At 46.3% G+C, this 19,104-nt stretch overlaps 4 protein-coding genes across 4 annotated transcripts; 2 read left to right on the top strand and 2 right to left on the bottom strand.

Annotated features, from left to right (window-relative positions):
• Positions 1–3,559: 3,559 nt before the first annotated feature.
• Positions 3,560–5,410, top strand: LOC136498950 (uncharacterized). Its single transcript, XM_066494648.1, has 2 exons — positions 3,560–5,085; positions 5,159–5,410. The coding sequence occupies exons 1-2, from the start codon at positions 3,575–3,577 to the stop codon at positions 5,382–5,384; spliced, it is 1,737 nt and encodes a 578-aa protein (XP_066350745.1). The 5' UTR covers positions 3,560–3,574; the 3' UTR covers positions 5,385–5,410.
• A 2,182-nt stretch (positions 5,411–7,592) lies between these two features.
• LOC136501685 (chlorophyllase-2-like) lies at positions 7,593–8,944 on the bottom strand. The gene is made up of 2 exons (XM_066497208.1): positions 8,635–8,944; positions 7,593–8,503 (listed from the first exon to the last, which is right to left on the bottom strand). Exons 1-2 carry the CDS (start codon positions 8,875–8,877, stop codon positions 7,757–7,759), a joined length of 990 nt encoding a protein of 329 aa, XP_066353305.1. The 5' UTR covers positions 8,878–8,944; the 3' UTR covers positions 7,593–7,756.
• Positions 8,945–12,732: 3,788 nt separating this feature from the next.
• LOC136500022 (uncharacterized) lies at positions 12,733–14,557 on the top strand. Its single transcript, XM_066495468.1, has 2 exons — positions 12,733–14,258; positions 14,332–14,557. The coding sequence occupies exons 1-2, from the start codon at positions 12,748–12,750 to the stop codon at positions 14,555–14,557; spliced, it is 1,737 nt and encodes a 578-aa protein (XP_066351565.1). The 5' UTR covers positions 12,733–12,747.
• Positions 14,558–16,765: 2,208 nt separating this feature from the next.
• LOC136501668 (chlorophyllase-2-like) lies at positions 16,766–18,117 on the bottom strand. Its single transcript, XM_066497184.1, has 2 exons — positions 17,808–18,117; positions 16,766–17,676 (listed from the first exon to the last, which is right to left on the bottom strand). Exons 1-2 carry the CDS (start codon positions 18,048–18,050, stop codon positions 16,930–16,932), a joined length of 990 nt encoding a protein of 329 aa, XP_066353281.1. The 5' UTR covers positions 18,051–18,117; the 3' UTR covers positions 16,766–16,929.
• Positions 18,118–19,104: the final 987 nt, after the last annotated feature.

Here is a 19,104-nt window from a genome sequence, read left to right on the forward strand (position 1 = left end):
AGCCTGTGCGTGTTCCTCGTTTGCATTTGTATGTTTGCTTGAGCATGACGCATTGGATGCATGTGTACTACTGCCAGTGACGACCACATTCATAAATCCTGTTTGTCGCATGGCTGCTCGCACAGTGCTCACGGCCTCGCAATACGTGGTGGCCCGCAGGTGCGCGTGGCATGTGTGTCGCATGGCTGATATTTAGTACTCCTCAGTACCGTCTCCAAAACATAACTTTAATTTTTTATTTTTATGATAATGTTTATTGAAAAATGATATAGGTATATTTTTATTTATGAAAGTACTTTTCAAGACAAATCTATTTATATTGTTTTCACATTTTCAAACTTAACAACTTAAATGTTATTCATGATTTATAATCCCAATATTTGACTCAAGCCTGTTCAAAACGACTTAAATTATTGGGTTAATTCGAATGCTGCCATTGTAACTCTTCGAGTTTAGAAATATACCATTACAATTCGTGATATTGTAAATATGTCATTGTAATTCCCGTGAAACGTGATTCATGCCATTAAGTACGTTTGCAACGACTTGTGGCCCACCTTGCAGGCGTACGTATACGGAAACATTTTTCGTATGGCCGTATTGCCCTTGCCTCATCCGACTTACATGAGGAGTCAAGGTCGCTCGCGGCTCGCTTTGCTTTCTTTCTCGGTCTTTCTCTCGTCTCTTCTCTCCCCGTCCCCGAACCCTAACCCAACAACCAGAGTCGGCGGCGGCGCAGGCGAGTCGGCTCGACGGCAGCGGCGGCGCAGGCTGTGCAGGCTCGACGGAGGCTGTGCAACCTGTGCAGGCGACGATTCGTGCCTGGAGCAGGTGGTGGTGGTGAAGGAGATTTGATTCCCCAAGTCTGCACATCGATTTGAGCAAGATGATAGACTTCCCCGCGACCGGCGAGCCGTGTGGGAGCAGTTCGTCGGCCATGGCTGGCAACAAGGCCAGGTAATCTCTTAACTCTTGCAAAATCTTCCCTCGGTATGACTAGAGTAGTTGGGGATCAGGGACGGATTTACCAATCTCTGTATTTGCAAGTACATGAACATACGAAGAAGACGAGGGCCGTGCGAGGTACCGCTGCTGGGTTATTGGGCAGCATCTACGCTTTGCGAGATGAGAGAGGCAGCTAGTAGCTGATGTTTTAAGGTAGCGCGCTAGCTAGTTCATGGAATCTTCCGGGCCTGGTCGCTGTAGTGGCACTCTTCGTCGTCATGGCGGCGGCCGCGGCCGCCTCCGCCGCCGATGATGCTCAGCTGCTGGAGCAGTTCAAGGAGGCCGTGCCGAGCCAGGCAGCCACGGGCCTCAGCGGGTGGAGCGTCAGCGACGGCGCCTGCAAGTTCCCAGGCGCCGGCTGCAGGGCCGGTCGGCTCACGTCGCTGTCCCTTAAAAATGTTAGTTGTAGACTTGAAGAGATATTGTGTTTATAATCTTTCTGCAATAAACATCTTTTATGACTCATTGCTTTTTGTTTGACATGATTTTTATAAACATCTTTGATTTACCAAAGAAAGCTTTCAAGATATTTTGCTAAAAAAAGCTTTCAAGATATTTCAGCATAAGCTATTTACCTGTATAGGTTGTCAGTGTTGTGGCTCATGCATATATGATGCCATTGTCAGGGAAGTTCCTAGCGACGGAAGCTTCTAGAGCCTGCTGGTACTTTCTAGCTAGCAGTACCCTTCCCCATGGCCAGCACCCAGCGTCTTAAGGATGTTCTGCACGTCTACCTTGACCCCATCGATCCCAGCAGATGCAAGATACGAGTGGAGTTCATTGTAGAAACTGAATACTTTCTCAAGGTTCACAAGGCCCAGTCCATTGGTCGTTATGCTGTCCAAAGCATCGCAGGGCTTGTTTTTCTGAACCCCTAGTGATGACACAGGCTGCTGCATCTTTGATTCGTAGTGCTCCATTCCAACTACACCTGGCCTGACTCCACCCCAGTATCCAGTAATGGCATGCCATACATACACATACCTGAGTTGTTTGACACAACATGTCTGAGAGATGACTTTCGAATTTTTTTTGTCATCTGTAATAAATGAATAAGAACAACTTATCCAATATAATGGTGTCATACTTTAGCTCATGTTTCCCTTTGATTTCATTGACGATGTGTGCTAGGCCCTTTGCTGGATCATCTTCCCTGTGACCCTCTCTGCCATTTTTCTGAAACTTGTGGTTCTCCTTAATGTGAGTCAACCTGTTTGCAAAGCTAATATACATAATAGGGAAAGTTCAGAATCTGAACTGATTCTCTACATTTTGTACATAAATCAAGTAGTATGACTGGCAAAGTGTACTATGTTTATACTGCTTGCTTTTTGTTTGACATGATTTTTACATTATTTACATAAGTTAAAGTTGATCTAATGATTTCAAAATTATCTATTGTTCCCTCATTATAAAGATTTTTTATACATTTCCATTCTCTACTAACTTTCAAAATTTTCTATTGATCGGCCACTGTTGGGGATGGACCCATTTTTGCTGTGGGATTTCCCCTTTACATTTCCATTCTTCGTGCTAGGCCTGAGTTGTTCATGCTAGAGATTAAAGTTCAAGGCTTAAAGGGATTTCTGATTAAGTGGGAGGTGGACATAGGTGCTTTAACCGTAGACTTGTTGATGAATGTTTTAGCCAAAGAGGTGCAATGGTCATCTCGCCAGTGTGGCAGATTGTGGTTCTTTGACAAGAATTTGGGAGAAGATGTCAGATTAGTGAATGACAGACAGTTGCTAGATATGTTTTCTATGTATAAGGCTGAGATGTGTTGCCAGGTCTTGCTAGGTGTATTTGATAATTCAGTATCTACTACTGATGACTATGCTGAGCTAGAACCTCTGTGTGTTATTCCTCCTGATGATGACCAACCTAGCCAAGTGAATCCACCACAAAAGCCTGAGGCCCCTGAACCCAAAAAACACAATATAGAGGCTCCTGAACCCACAAAAAACATGCCAGGACCTACTGAAGCTACAACAAAGGAGCCAGACTTTGAGCCTGTTAGGGAGCCAGACATGTTTGATAATGAAGAGGAGTACGTGGGCGTTGATGATGAACACATCTATATCTCAGTACCACCTGTACAGCCAACCACAAATGCCACTGCAACACAACCAGTTGATGACAATTCTGATTATATTCCTGCTGAAGGAGGTGTTCCTCTTGAGGCAGAAGTTAATGATGCAGATCCTCAGGAGATAAATGTCCTTCATGATCCAGAAAATCCCAACATTGTGAAAGGTGCCTTGTTTCCTGATATCATAGCATTCAGGAAAGCTGTGAGGCACTATGCTGTGATCACTGGATTTGAATTTGCTGATGTGAAGACTGACAAGACCAGGTTCATTGCCAAGTGCAAAGCTGAGGGCTGCCCATGGAGAATACATGCATCAAGGATTTATGATGGCAAAACAATAGAGGTACAACTTGTGTATTCTTATTTTTCTATTGTAAACTGTTTTTGGTACACTTTTGTAACATGTATTCAATTTTGTTGCAGATTAAAGTATTGCCTGCTGAGCATAACTATCCTACTACAAAGCTGAGAGAAGGAAAAATGGCAACACAAGACTGGTGTGCTAGCAGGTTGACAGAATGGCTCAAGAAAAATCCAAACAAAGGTGCCAAGGATGCTAGGGACAAACTGGAAGATGATTATGGGATCAAGTTGAAGTATTCTAAGGCATGGGCAGGTATGAAGCTAGCTCTTCAGCACATACATGGTAAATATGAGGAAAGTTTCCAATTGTTGGTGAACTGGAAAGCACAAATGGAGCTTAGTTCACCAGAAAGCATTGTAGAAATAGAGGTAGAAGGGAATAAGAAGAAGAGGTTCAAAAGGATTTTTGTAGCCTTAAAGCCTTGTGTAGATGGATTTTTGGTAGGTTGCAGACCATTTGTAGGGGTAGATGCCACATGCTTAAATGGTAAATACACTGGGCAGTTGGCTTTAGCTACTGCTGTAGATGGGCACAACTGGTTGTATCATCTGGCTTACGCCATTTTTGACTCAGAGACAGAGGACAATTGGAAATGGTTTATTGAGCAGTTGCATAAAGCTATAGGATCACCTGAAGGCCTAGTGATCTGTACAGATGCTTGTAAAGGTTTAGGAAGTGCAGTGGGAGCAGTGTTCTCGCAAGCTGAGTACAGAGAATGCATGAGGCACTTGTATTCAAATTTCATGAAGCACTATCAGGGAGATGTCTTCACTGATCATTTGTATCCAGCAGCAAGAAGCTACACAGAGGGGCTGTTCAAGTGGCACATGCAGAAGATATTTGATGTTGCACCAGATGCCATAGAATTCCTAGAGCAGCATCACAACAGACTGTGGTACAGATGTGGGTTTTCAGATAAGAGTAAATGTGACTACTTGACCAACAATGTATCCGAGAGCTGTAATGCTCAGATCAGGCACATGAAAGGACTGCTGCTGCACGAATTGGTTGATGGCCTGAGAGAGCTCATCATGGAGAAGAGGTTTTTGAGGAGGAAGATTGCTAGGGAAATGCGTGATGGTATACTCCCTAATGTCATGAAGGAGTTGAATGTTACCAGCAATAATCTCAAAGTGGTTAAGGTATCAAGTAGTGATGAAGACGTGGCTGAAGTGACACTTCTGGACAACTGGAACAATCAGAGGAGACACACAGTTGATCTCCAACATCATTCATGTTCATGCAGAGAGTGGCAGCTCACAGGCAAGCCCTGCAAGCATGCATTAGCTTGGATACTGTCCAATAGGGGAATGAAAATAGAAGATTATGTGCATGAATATTATTCTGTACCAAGATTTAGGGCTGCTTATGAAGGAAGAGTAGAGCCTTTTCCAGACAGAACACAGTGGCCTGTGGTGGATCTTGGGTTCACAATATTTCCACCCTTGCTAGGAAGACCACCAGGCAGACCAAGAGTACAGAGAATTAGGGGCTGCCTTGAAGGAAAAGCGAACAAGAAAAAGGTGAAGTGCAAAAGGTGTGGTGACTTCGGTCACTTTGCCAAGACTTGCAAATTTGCTGAGGTTGACTCCGATGGAGAAATTAGGGGCAGATCACAGAACAAGAGGTTAGTGACTCATTCTCAAAGCATTTCTTGTGCATTCTGTACTGAACCTAGTGCTAACCACTATACTATGCAGGAAACGGCAACAAGATGATGACACTGTTGGGCCATCAGAGGTGAAGAAGAAGAAGACAGCACAAAAGAAGAAAAAGAGTCCCAAAAGGAAGAAGACGCCCAAGAAGAAGAAGACTCCAGTGAAGAAAAAGCAACAGAAGGCTACCGCCGCACCACAGCCTAGAGTTGTCACGAGCTTGTCACAGTTCCTTAATACCCAACTCACTGCTCACGTCACCGATTCCTGAATCTTAATGTCGAGTGCTTTTGATGGTTGCTGTGTGTAATCAGGCTGTGATTGTGAACCTGTAATAAGGCCGTGCTTTTGAACTAGAAATCAGGCCGTGCTTTTGAATTTTATTAATCAGGCCATGCTTTGTTCAGTTAAAGTCCTGTGAACTTTATCCATTTAAAGTCATGTGAACTTTGTATTCAGTTAAAGTCCTGTGAACTTGTAGTCAGTTAAAGTCCAGGCACTAGTCTGTGAACTTGTTATCAACTTATCTGTGACCTTTTATGGCATATGCTTTGTTCAGTGTGTTCAACTTGTTATCAAATTATCAGAAGTTTTCAACTTGTTATCAAATTATCTATGACCTTTTTATGTCATATGCTTTGTTCAGACGGGTCAGCTGGGCAATCCAATGCAAAATACAGGTCAGCTGGACAGCCAGGCACGGTATCGCCCAAGGAGCGGATGCTGCAGGCAATGTGACGTGCGGCGGAGGTGCTGCGGCGACTGGACAGGGGCAATACGGGCCATACTAAACATGTTGCCGTATACGAACACCTGAAAGCCTACTTAATGGCATGAATCACGTTTCACGGGAATTACAATGGCATATTTACAATATCACGAATTGCAATGGTATATTTCTAAACTCGAAGAGTTACAATGGCAGCGTTCGAATTAACCCTAAATTATTAGTATGGAGGGAGTACATGTTCCAAATTATAGTTCATTTACTTTATCCTAAGTTAATTTTTCTCAATCTTTGAGTAAACATTTAGAAAAACACATAAAACATATACTGCTCACATAAAAGTGTTTAGGGCACCCGTATTATATGGATGCGGGAGCGTTTCTTTGGATGGGTCTCGCAGTGACAAGATGTCATCTAATATTGTGTCCCTAATGTTTAGAAATGAGCCTAGATCCATAACTGGGCCCACCATCCATTACCATCTACCGATTCCCTCCGCTCGCTCGATCACTCTCGATCCGCTGCCTCCTCCTTTTTCCTCTAGCGTCGTTCCCTCTCTTCCTCCCGCACCGCTCCCTCCGCCCCCGTTAGCCCGCTCCGCCACCATCTGCCTGCGTCCCTCCCCTCCCCTCCTTTGTGCATCGTCCTCTCTGCCTATTCCATTCGAGAAGAGGCGTGCGCTAGCACCTACATCTGTTGGATTTAATTTTGGGAGTTCATCGCATAAATGTGACCAAACACTCACCCATGACCAACCTAGATCCATGTTGGGAAAGGGAGTCCAACCAATGTGGATCTAGTAATATAGCGAACTATAGTAGCCGTGCCATACCTGGTCGCCAATGAGCACCCCCTTAGGCTATGGCATAGGCCTAACCATAAACACAAATTCGCTACAAGTGTAGCATTCACAAATACGATGGCATGAACTATTGGCATGGCATGTCGACCATGACCTCTCTATCTAGAGTTTCAATGAGACAGTATAGGAGTAGGGGATACCCCAAGATAGCACCGTGTTGCGAGGGCAGACTTGTTAGGCAAGTCATATAGGAAAAAAGGGGAGAGGTTTGCAGATCGATTCAATGTAATTTGGAGTTCAAAAACTATATAATGTATAGTAGTCTGAGTTATATGAAGTTTTGCTACAAAATGGAATTGGATAATTTATGTGCGCTTGCTTTGTTCGTCGGACACCTCACACCAGCAACCTGTACGTGGACAGTTGTGCAAACGGAACATGAGGACAAATGAAAAATGCGATGTGGTGTGTTGAAGCGCTGAGATCTTCTCTGCCACTCATTGAGAAAAAGTTGCGCGAGAAATTATGTAGCATGAACACCGCACATATCTGTGTGCTTATTCAAGAAATTTAGGAGTGCTTGACAGGGCTTTCCTGAGGTGCTCCTCTGAAGGAGCGGGAGCCGATTTTTTTACTGAAAATCAGTTTCTCGTGCGAAACATTTGGTAGATACACGGAAATGCTTCTTCAGGCGGAACCCCGGGCTGAGGAGTTACTCGGAATGCTGCCAAGATATCAGTATCCTTGGTTTCGTACTCCGGGGTGTAGTAAGTCAATTTATAATCCTTAACACCAGCTTTAAATCCAACACTTGCTTTAGTTTCTGTTTGTGGTGACATAAGTCCCTCCCTACAACTCATGAATTAAGAATTCTCACAACGACAGGGTCTACTCGATATGGATTAGGCGTAAATGAAACCTTTGCCAAGCTCTATCAAAAAGGATATGCGTGATCCTGTACATAGCACTCGCAGGCGTAGCATATATACACATACACGTACACCACACACACATCTGATCTGAGTGCTAATTATTCAGGGAAGTGCGTGGAAACGTGGACACCAGCCAGACGCACACGCATGCAACAGCCACTCCATTGCCATCCATGGCTTCATCAAGCCAAGTCATATTCAACTGGGTCGAGCACCGCCGGCGAGAGCCCAGGGCTGTTCTCAAGCACGGCCCTGAGATCCTCGTCGTGGTCCTCCAGCTTGGCCCTGAGGAACGCCACCATGGCGCCCCCGATGGCCCTCCTGGCGAGGTCCTTGGTGTCCTCGGTGTTCCTCTTGCACATGCAGTTTTTGATGACGTAGGGCACGCCGTCGTCGTCCAGCATGTCCAGGTGCCCGTAGTCCCTCACCACGACGTGGTACCGCGGCGGCGCGCACTCGTCGTAGAACTCGGCGTGGTTGACGCCCGCGGGGGCGCACGGCGGCAAGCCGACGTGCTTGGGGCCGAGCCCCGTGCCGATGACCAGCGCCGGCATCCCCGGGTCGAGGGACCGGGGCGTGAAGGTCAGCACCTTCGGCTCCAGCTGCGACTGCTTGGATAGCCCCGCCACGGGGTCCACTCCGATCAGGGCGGAGAACTTGAGCGGCGACGCCGGCGCGGTGGCTGTGGCGGTGGCGGTGTCTGAGGAGGATCCGAGCCCGAGGGCCACGGCGAAGGCGGTGTCGCCGCCGCGGCTGTGGCCCGCCAGCGCCAGCCTGGAGAGGTCCGGCCTGACGCCGTGGAGGTGGAGGATGTTGGTGAGGACGTGCGCCAGGCCTTGCTGCTTGTCGGCGAGCCAGGAGGTGACCTGCCTGGTGGCGTCGATGTCCTTCGAGTCTTTCATGTTAAGCGGCGGAATCATGCCGCCGAGCTGTGATGAGCCGCGGCGACGACGACATTCGTGCAGATGTGTTTTCAGAGCTCAGGAAAAGAACGGAAACATGCATGATGCTGGGCACACGGCCGGCGACGACGAGGATGACGACGACGACAGAGACGGACCTGGGGTGCCACGGCGATGAACCCGTGGGACGCGACGTGCGACAGGAGGCTCTCGTACCAGCTGTTGTACATGCTGCAGCCGTGCAGGAAGACGACGACGGGGTAGACGCGGGCGTCGGTGGGGGTGACCACCATGAGCGACTTGGGGACGCTGGGGACCTGGCTGTGGTCGACGTGCTTCACGTCGACGCCGTGCGGCCCCCGCTGGAACACCGCCGTGCCGATGGCCACCGGCGATGCCATATCTCCGGCCCTCTCCTCTGACGTTACAACGTACGATGACTTGTCAGTACGGTGAGTAGGTAGCGTTGATGGGCGATGGATGGAACAGGAGGTGCCGCGCTCTGCTAAGATTTATAGCCAGCAGCGGGGCGAGCACGCCAATGCATGGAGAGCCTGTGCGTGTTCCTCGTTTGCATTTGTATGTTTGCATGAGCATGACGCATTGGATGCATGTGTAGTACTGCCAGTGACCACATTCATAAATCCTGTTTGTCGCATGGCTTCTCGCACAGTGCTCACGGCCTCGCAATACGTGGTGGCCCGCAGGTGCGCGTGGCATGTGTGTCTTAGGGCTGAAATCTAGTACGCCTCGGTACCGGTAATTTTGGACAGCGGCGTCTCCGAAACATAACTTTGATTTTTTATTTTTATGATAATGTTTATCGAAAAGTGATATATGTATATTTTTATTTATGAAAGTACTTTTTAAGACAAATCTATTTATATGGTTTTTACATTTTAAAACTTAACAACTTAAATATTATTCATGATTTATAATCTCAATATTTGACTCAAGTCTTGTTCAAAACGACTTAAATTATTGGTATGGAGGGAGTACATGTTCCAAATTATAGTTCATTTTCTTTATCCTAAGTTAATTTTTCTCAAATTTTGAGTAAACTTTTAGAAAAACACATAAAACATATACTGCTCACATAAAAGTGTTTAGGGCACCCAGATTATATGGATGCCGGAGCGTTTCTTTGGATGGGTTTCGCAGTGACAAGATGTCATCTAATATTCTGTCCCTAATGTTTAGAAATGAGCCTAGATCCATAACTGGGCCCACCATCCATTACCATCTACCGATTCCCTACGCTCGCTCGATCACTCTCGATCCGCTGCCTCCTCCTTTTTCCTCTAGCGCCGTTCCCTCTCTTCCTCCCGCACCGCTCCCTCCGCCCCCGTTAGCCCGCTCAGCCACCATCTGCCTACGTCCCTCCCCTCCCCTCCTTTGTGCATCGTCGCCTCCGCCTGTTCCATTCGAGAAGAGGCGCGCGCTAGCACCTACATCTGTTGGATTTAATTTTGGGAGTTCATCGCATAAATGTGACCAAACACTCATCCATGACCAACCTAGATCCATGTTGGGAAAGGGAGTCCAACCAAGGTGGATCTAGTAATATAGCGAGCTATAGTAGCCGTGCCATACCTGGCCGCCAATGAGCACTCCCTTAGGCTATGGCATAGGCCTAACTATAAACACAAATTCGCTACAAGTGTAGCATTCACAAATACGATGGCATGAACTATTGGCATGGCATGTTGTGGCTTAAAGCTTATGTAGTCATCCATCCTGCAATCCTATCCCCATTCTTGACTTCTTGGGTGACAACACGACTACACGAGTTACCGAGTCTACCGATGAAGGAACCATTCTATAAGAAACTAGGGACACGAAGGAAGTAAATAATTAGAGTTCAAGAGGTCAAAAAATCAAAGTGCAAGCAGGTTTGCGACCATGACCTCTCTATCTAGAGTTTCAATGAGACAGTATAGGAGTAGGGGATACCCCAAGATAGCACCGTGTTGCGAGGGCAGGCTTGTTAGGCAAGTCATATAGGAAAAAAGGGGAGAGGTTTGCAGATCGATTCAATGTAGTTTGGAGTTCAAAAACTATATAATGTATAGTAGTCTGAGTTATATGAAGTTTTGCTACAAAATGAAATTGGATAATTTATGTGCGCTTGCTTTGTTCGTGCACTACACAATAATAGTCTTAAGTTGTCTAACTTAGAATTAGTTTATAAAAAGTATTAACATCTATAATATCAAATAAATGCATTACCAAAATATATTTCGCATCGCCTCTGATGGATTTTGTTTGATGTTACAGGTGTCATTTGGTAGTATTTCTTGGAGCACCTTCTGCGTGAGAATCATTCCTCCTCAATCAAACAACAAAAATACGCACAAATTGTGACGGGATCAAACAAGAATTACTTCTCTATTTCACTAGAAGCTAAAAAAAGCACTCTTTCCTCGCTCCCTATTCAATCACTATCAAAATCAATTTAAAATTAGTTTCCACATGCTCTCTCACTAGAATCACTCTGTCAGAGATATGGGCCAGGGGTACCTGCACCGCCCGTATATCTGATTACTGTTGGATTTAGGCCCATGTTTGGCCTAATCTGAAAAATTCCAAAGCATGCACAACCTTTAGTCCCATACTGCTAATTCAAGGAGAGGTTGCCTTGCTTAAATATGGGAGTCTCATCTCTATGCAAAATAGGTGCAAATGAGAGAGAAAGAGAACACAACATGTCTGAGAGATGACTTTCGAATTTTTTTTGTCATCTGTAATAAATGAATAAGAACAACTTATCCAATATAATGGTGTCATACTTTAGCTCATGTTTCCCTTTGATTTCATTGACGATGTGTGCTAGGCCCTTTGCTGGATCATCTTCCCTGTGACCCTCTCTGCCATTTTTCTGAAACTTGTGGTTCTCCTTAATGTGAGTCAACCTGTTTGCAAAGCTAATATACATAATAGGGAAAGTTCAGAATCTGAACTGATTCTCTACATTTTGTACATAAATCAAGTAGTATGACTGGCAAAGTGTACTATGTTTATACTGCTTGCTTTTTGTTTGACATGATTTTTACATTATTTACATAAGTTAAAGTTGATCTAATGATTTCAAAATTATCTATTGTTCCCTCATTATAAAGATTTTTTATACATTTCCATTCTCTACTAACTTTCAAAATTTTCTATTGATCGGCCACTGTTGGGGATGGACCCATTTTTGCTGTGGGATTTCCCCTTTACATTTCCATTCTTCGTGCTAGGCCTGAGTTGTTCATGCTAGAGATTAAAGTTCAAGGCTTAAAGGGATTTCTGATTAAGTGGGAGGTGGACATAGGTGCTTTAACCGTAGACTTGTTGATGAATGTTTTAGCCAAAGAGGTGCAATGGTCATCTCGCCAGTGTGGCAGATTGTGGTTCTTTGACAAGAATTTGGGAGAAGATGTCAGATTAGTGAATGACAGACAGTTGCTAGATATGTTTTCTATGTATAAGGCTGAGATGTGTTGCCAGGTCTTGCTAGGTGTATTTGATAATTCAGTATCTACTACTGATGACTATGCTGAGCTAGAACCTCTGTGTGTTATTCCTCCTGATGATGACCAACCTAGCCAAGTGAATCCACCACAAAAGCCTGAGGCCCCTGAACCCAAAAAACACAATATAGAGGCTCCTGAACCCACAAAAAACATGCCAGGACCTACTGAAGCTACAACAAAGGAGCCAGACTTTGAGCCTGTTAGGGAGCCAGACATGTTTGATAATGAAGAGGAGTACGTGGGCGTTGATGATGAACACATCTATATCTCAGTACCACCTGTACAGCCAACCACAAATGCCACTGCAACACAACCAGTTGATGACAATTCTGATTATATTCCTGCTGAAGGAGGTGTTCCTCTTGAGGCAGAAGTTAATGATGCAGATCCTCAGGAGATAAATGTCCTTCATGATCCAGAAAATCCCAACATTGTGAAAGGTGCCTTGTTTCCTGATATCATAGCATTCAGGAAAGCTGTGAGGCACTATGCTGTGATCACTGGATTTGAATTTGCTGATGTGAAGACTGACAAGACCAGGTTCATTGCCAAGTGCAAAGCTGAGGGCTGCCCATGGAGAATACATGCATCAAGGATTTATGATGGCAAAACAATAGAGGTACAACTTGTGTATTCTTATTTTTCTATTGTAAACTGTTTTTGGTACACTTTTGTAACATGTATTCAATTTTGTTGCAGATTAAAGTATTGCCTGCTGAGCATAACTATCCTACTACAAAGCTGAGAGAAGGAAAAATGGCAACACAAGACTGGTGTGCTAGCAGGTTGACAGAATGGCTCAAGAAAAATCCAAACAAAGGTGCCAAGGATGCTAGGGACAAACTGGAAGATGATTATGGGATCAAGTTGAAGTATTCTAAGGCATGGGCAGGTATGAAGCTAGCTCTTCAGCACATACATGGTAAATATGAGGAAAGTTTCCAATTGTTGGTGAACTGGAAAGCACAAATGGAGCTTAGTTCACCAGAAAGCATTGTAGAAATAGAGGTAGAAGGGAATAAGAAGAAGAGGTTCAAAAGGATTTTTGTAGCCTTAAAGCCTTGTGTAGATGGATTTTTGGTAGGTTGCAGACCATTTGTAGGGGTAGATGCCACATGCTTAAATGGTAAATACACTGGGCAGTTGGCTTTAGCTACTGCTGTAGATGGGCACAACTGGTTGTATCATCTGGCTTACGCCATTTTTGACTCAGAGACAGAGGACAATTGGAAATGGTTTATTGAGCAGTTGCATAAAGCTATAGGATCACCTGAAGGCCTAGTGATCTGTACAGATGCTTGTAAAGGTTTAGGAAGTGCAGTGGGAGCAGTGTTCTCGCAAGCTGAGTACAGAGAATGCATGAGGCACTTGTATTCAAATTTCATGAAGCACTATCAGGGAGATGTCTTCACTGATCATTTGTATCCAGCAGCAAGAAGCTACACAGAGGGGCTGTTCAAGTGGCACATGCAGAAGATATTTGATGTTGCACCAGATGCCATAGAATTCCTAGAGCAGCATCACAACAGACTGTGGTACAGATGTGGGTTTTCAGATAAGAGTAAATGTGACTACTTGACCAACAATGTATCCGAGAGCTGTAATGCTCAGATCAGGCACATGAAAGGACTGCTGCTGCACGAATTGGTTGATGGCCTGAGAGAGCTCATCATGGAGAAGAGGTTTTTGAGGAGGAAGATTGCTAGGGAAATGCGTGATGGTATACTCCCTAATGTCATGAAGGAGTTGAATGTTACCAGCAATAATCTCAAAGTGGTTAAGGTATCAAGTAGTGATGAAGACGTGGCTGAAGTGACACTTCTGGACAACTGGAACAATCAGAGGAGACACACAGTTGATCTCCAACATCATTCATGTTCATGCAGAGAGTGGCAGCTCACAGGCAAGCCCTGCAAGCATGCATTAGCTTGGATACTGTCCAATAGGGGAATGAAAATAGAAGATTATGTGCATGAATATTATTCTGTACCAAGATTTAGGGCTGCTTATGAAGGAAGAGTAGAGCCTTTTCCAGACAGAACACAGTGGCCTGTGGTGGATCTTGGGTTCACAATATTTCCACCCTTGCTAGGAAGACCACCAGGCAGACCAAGAGTACAGAGAATTAGGGGCTGCCTTGAAGGAAAAGCGAACAAGAAAAAGGTGAAGTGCAAAAGGTGTGGTGACTTCGGTCACTTTGCCAAGACTTGCAAATTTGCTGAGGTTGACTCCGATGGAGAAATTAGGGGCAGATCACAGAACAAGAGGTTAGTGACTCATTCTCAAAGCATTTCTTGTGCATTCTGTACTGAACCTAGTGCTAACCACTATACTATGCAGGAAACGGCAACAAGATGATGACACTGTTGGGCCATCAGAGGTGAAGAAGAAGAAGACAGCACAAAAGAAGAAAAAGAGTCCCAAAAGGAAGAAGACGCCCAAGAAGAAGAAGACTCCAGTGAAGAAAAAGCAACAGAAGGCTACCGCCGCACCACAGCCTAGAGTTGTCACGAGCTTGTCACAGTTCCTTAATACCCAACTCACTGCTCACGTCACCGATTCCTGAATCTTAATGTCGAGTGCTTTTGATGGTTGCTGTGTGTAATCAGGCTGTGATTGTGAACCTGTAATAAGGCCGTGCTTTTGAACTAGAAATCAGGCCGTGCTTTTGAATTTTATTAATCAGGCCATGCTTTGTTCAGTTAAAGTCCTGTGAACTTTATCCATTTAAAGTCATGTGAACTTTGTATTCAGTTAAAGTCCTGTGAACTTGTAGTCAGTTAAAGTCCAGGCACTAGTCTGTGAACTTGTTATCAACTTATCTGTGACCTTTTATGGCATATGCTTTGTTCAGTGTGTTCAACTTGTTATCAAATTATCAGAAGTTTTCAACTTGTTATCAAATTATCTATGACCTTTTTATGTCATATGCTTTGTTCAGACGGGTCAGCTGGGCAATCCAATGCAAAATACAGGTCAGCTGGACAGCCAGGCACGGTATCGCCCAAGGAGCGGATGCTGCAGGCAATGTGACGTGCGGCGGAGGTGCTGCGGCGACTGGACAGGGGCAATACGGGCCATACTAAACATGTTGCCGTATACGAACACCTGAAAGCCTACTTAATGGCATGAATCACGTTTCACGGGAATTACAATGGCATATTTACAATATCACGAATTGCAATGGTATATTTCTAAACTCGAAGAGTTACAATGGCAGCGTTCGAATTAACCCTAAATTATTAGTATGGAGGGAGTACATGTTCCAAATTATAGTTCATTTACTTTATCCTAAGTTAATTTTTCTCAATCTTTGAGTAAACATTTAGAAAAACACATAAAACATATACTGCTCACATAAAAGTGTTTAGGGCACCCGTATTATATGGATGCGGGAGCGTTTCTTTGGATGGGTCTCGCAGTGACAAGATGTCATCTAATATTGTGTCCCTAATGTTTAGAAATGAGCCTAGATCCATAACTGGGCCCACCATCCATTACCATCTACCGATTCCCTCCGCTCGCTCGATCACTCTCGATCCGCTGCCTCCTCCTTTTTCCTCTAGCGTCGTTCCCTCTCTTCCTCCCGCACCGCTCCCTCCGCCCCCGTTAGCCCGCTCCGCCACCATCTGCCTGCGTCCCTCCCCTCCCCTCCTTTGTGCATCGTCCTCTCTGCCTATTCCATTCGAGAAGAGGCGTGCGCTAGCACCTACATCTGTTGGATTTAATTTTGGGAGTTCATCGCATAAATGTGACCAAACACTCACCCATGACCAACCTAGATCCATGTTGGGAAAGGGAGTCCAACCAATGTGGATCTAGTAATATAGCGAACTATAGTAGCCGTGCCATACCTGGTCGCCAATGAGCACCCCCTTAGGCTATGGCATAGGCCTAACCATAAACACAAATTCGCTACAAGTGTAGCATTCACAAATACGATGGCATGAACTATTGGCATGGCATGTCGACCATGACCTCTCTATCTAGAGTTTCAATGAGACAGTATAGGAGTAGGGGATACCCCAAGATAGCACCGTGTTGCGAGGGCAGACTTGTTAGGCAAGTCATATAGGAAAAAAGGGGAGAGGTTTGCAGATCGATTCAATGTAATTTGGAGTTCAAAAACTATATAATGTATAGTAGTCTGAGTTATATGAAGTTTTGCTACAAAATGGAATTGGATAATTTATGTGCGCTTGCTTTGTTCGTCGGACACCTCACACCAGCAACCTGTACGTGGACAGTTGTGCAAACGGAACATGAGGACAAATGAAAAATGCGATGTGGTGTGTTGAAGCGCTGAGATCTTCTCTGCCACTCATTGAGAAAAAGTTGCGCGAGAAATTATGTAGCATGAACACCGCACATATCTGTGTGCTTATTCAAGAAATTTAGGAGTGCTTGACAGGGCTTTCCTGAGGTGCTCCTCTGAAGGAGCGGGAGCCGATTTTTTTACTGAAAATCAGTTTCTCGTGCGAAACATTTGGTAGATACACGGAAATGCTTCTTCAGGCGGAACCCCGGGCTGAGGAGTTACTCGGAATGCTGCCAAGATATCAGTATCCTTGGTTTCGTACTCCGGGGTGTAGTAAGTCAATTTATAATCCTTAACACCAGCTTTAAATCCAACACTTGCTTTAGTTTCTGTTTGTGGTGACATAAGTCCCTCCCTACAACTCATGAATTAAGAATTCTCACAACGACAGGGTCTACTCGATATGGATTAGGCGTAAATGAAACCTTTGCCAAGCTCTATCAAAAAGGATATGCGTGATCCTGTACATAGCACTCGCAGGCGTAGCATATATACACATACACGTACACCACACACACATCTGATCTGAGTGCTAATTATTCAGGGAAGTGCGTGGAAACGTGGACACCAGCCAGACGCACACGCATGCAACAGCCACTCCATTGCCATCCATGGCTTCATCAAGCCAAGTCATATTCAACTGGGTCGAGCACCGCCGGCGAGAGCCCAGGGCTGTTCTCAAGCACGGCCCTGAGATCCTCGTCGTGGTCCTCCAGCTTGGCCCTGAGGAACGCCACCATGGCGCCCCCGATGGCCCTCCTGGCGAGGTCCTTGGTGTCCTCGGTGTTCCTCTTGCACATGCAGTTTTTGATGACGTAGGGCACGCCGTCGTCGTCCAGCATGTCCAGGTGCCCGTAGTCCCTCACCACGACGTGGTACCGCGGCGGCGCGCACTCGTCGTAGAACTCGGCGTGGTTGACGCCCGCGGGGGCGCACGGCGGCAAGCCGACGTGCTTGGGGCCGAGCCCCGTGCCGATGACCAGCGCCGGCATCCCCGGGTCGAGGGACCGGGGCGTGAAGGTCAGCACCTTCGGCTCCAGCTGCGACTGCTTGGATAGCCCCGCCACGGGGTCCACTCCGATCAGGGCGGAGAACTTGAGCGGCGACGCCGGCGCGGTGGCTGTGGCGGTGGCGGTGTCTGAGGAGGATCCGAGCCCGAGGGCCACGGCGAAGGCGGTGTCGCCGCCGCGGCTGTGGCCCGCCAGCGCCAGCCTGGAGAGGTCCGGCCTGACGCCGTGGAGGTGGAGGATGTTGGTGAGGACGTGCGCCAGGCCTTGCTGCTTGTCGGCGAGCCAGGAGGTGACCTGCCTGGTGGCGTCGATGTCCTTCGAGTCTTTCATGTTAAGCGGCGGAATCATGCCGCCGAGCTGTGATGAGCCGCGGCGACGACGACATTCGTGCAGATGTGTTTTCAGAGCTCAGGAAAAGAACGGAAACATGCATGATGCTGGGCACACGGCCGGCGACGACGAGGATGACGACGACGACAGAGACGGACCTGGGGTGCCACGGCGATGAACCCGTGGGACGCGACGTGCGACAGGAGGCTCTCGTACCAGCTGTTGTACATGCTGCAGCCGTGCAGGAAGACGACGACGGGGTAGACGCGGGCGTCGGTGGGGGTGACCACCATGAGCGACTTGGGGACGCTGGGGACCTGGCTGTGGTCGACGTGCTTCACGTCGACGCCGTGCGGCCCCCGCTGGAACACCGCCGTGCCGATGGCCACCGGCGATGCCATATCTCCGGCCCTCTCCTCTGACGTTACAACGTACGATGACTTGTCAGTACGGTGAGTAGGTAGCGTTGATGGGCGATGGATGGAACAGGAGGTGCCGCGCTCTGCTAAGATTTATAGCCAGCAGCGGGGCGAGCACGCCAATGCATGGAGAGCCTGTGCGTGTTCCTCGTTTGCATTTGTATGTTTGCATGAGCATGACGCATTGGATGCATGTGTAGTACTGCCAGTGACCACATTCATAAATCCTGTTTGTCGCATGGCTTCTCGCACAGTGCTCACGGCCTCGCAATACGTGGTGGCCCGCAGGTGCGCGTGGCATGTGTGTCTTAGGGCTGAAATCTAGTACGCCTCGGTACCGGTAATTTTGGACAGCGGCGTCTCCGAAACATAACTTTGATTTTTTATTTTTATGATAATGTTTATCGAAAAGTGATATATGTATATTTTTATTTATGAAAGTACTTTTTAAGACAAATCTATTTATATGGTTTTTACATTTTAAAACTTAACAACTTAAATATTATTCATGATTTATAATCTCAATATTTGACTCAAGTCTTGTTCAAAACGACTTAAATTATTGGTATGGAGGGAGTACATGTTCCAAATTATAGTTCATTTTCTTTATCCTAAGTTAATTTTTCTCAAATTTTGAGTAAACTTTTAGAAAAACACATAAAACATATACTGCTCACATAAAAGTGTTTAGGGCACCCAGATTATATGGGATGCCGGAGCGTTTCTTTGGATGGGTTTCGCAGTGACAAGATGTCATCTAATATTCTGTCCCTAATGTTTAGAAATGAGCCTAGATCCATAACTGGGCCCACCATCCATTACCATCTACCGATTCCCTACGCTCGCTCGATCACTCTCGATCCGCTGCCTCCTCCTTTTTCCTCTAGCGCCGTTCCCTCTCTTCCTCCCGCACCGCTCCCTCCGCCCCCGTTAGCCCGCTCAGCCACCATCTGCCTACGTCCCTCCCCTCCCCTCCTTTGTGCATCGTCGCCTCCGCCTGTTCCATTCGAGAAGAGGCGCGCGCTAGCACCTACAT

This window comes from Miscanthus floridulus, chromosome 13 (assembly GCF_019320115.1).
Source record: "Miscanthus floridulus cultivar M001 chromosome 13, ASM1932011v1, whole genome shotgun sequence".
NCBI lineage: Eukaryota > Viridiplantae > Streptophyta > Magnoliopsida > Poales > Poaceae > Miscanthus > Miscanthus floridulus.

Excerpts from the sequence above, each read along its gene's own strand:
- LOC136498950 (XM_066494648.1), top strand. The coding sequence starts at position 3,575 with ATGGCAACACAAGACTGGTGTGCTAGCAGGTTGACAGAATGGCTCAAG. Across the intron at positions 5,086-5,158 it reads GGCAGATCACAGAACAAGAG|GAAACGGCAACAAGATGATG; the intron begins GTTAGTGACTCA and ends TATACTATGCAG.
- LOC136501685 (XM_066497208.1), bottom strand. The coding sequence starts at position 8,877 with ATGGCATCGCCGGTGGCCATCGGCACGGCGGTGTTCCAGCGGGGGCCG. Across the intron at positions 8,504-8,634 it reads TCATCGCCGTGGCACCCCAG|CTCGGCGGCATGATTCCGCC; the intron begins GTCCGTCTCTGT and ends GGCTCATCACAG.
- LOC136500022 (XM_066495468.1), top strand. The coding sequence starts at position 12,748 with ATGGCAACACAAGACTGGTGTGCTAGCAGGTTGACAGAATGGCTCAAG. Across the intron at positions 14,259-14,331 it reads GGCAGATCACAGAACAAGAG|GAAACGGCAACAAGATGATG; the intron begins GTTAGTGACTCA and ends TATACTATGCAG.
- LOC136501668 (XM_066497184.1), bottom strand. The coding sequence starts at position 18,050 with ATGGCATCGCCGGTGGCCATCGGCACGGCGGTGTTCCAGCGGGGGCCG. Across the intron at positions 17,677-17,807 it reads TCATCGCCGTGGCACCCCAG|CTCGGCGGCATGATTCCGCC; the intron begins GTCCGTCTCTGT and ends GGCTCATCACAG.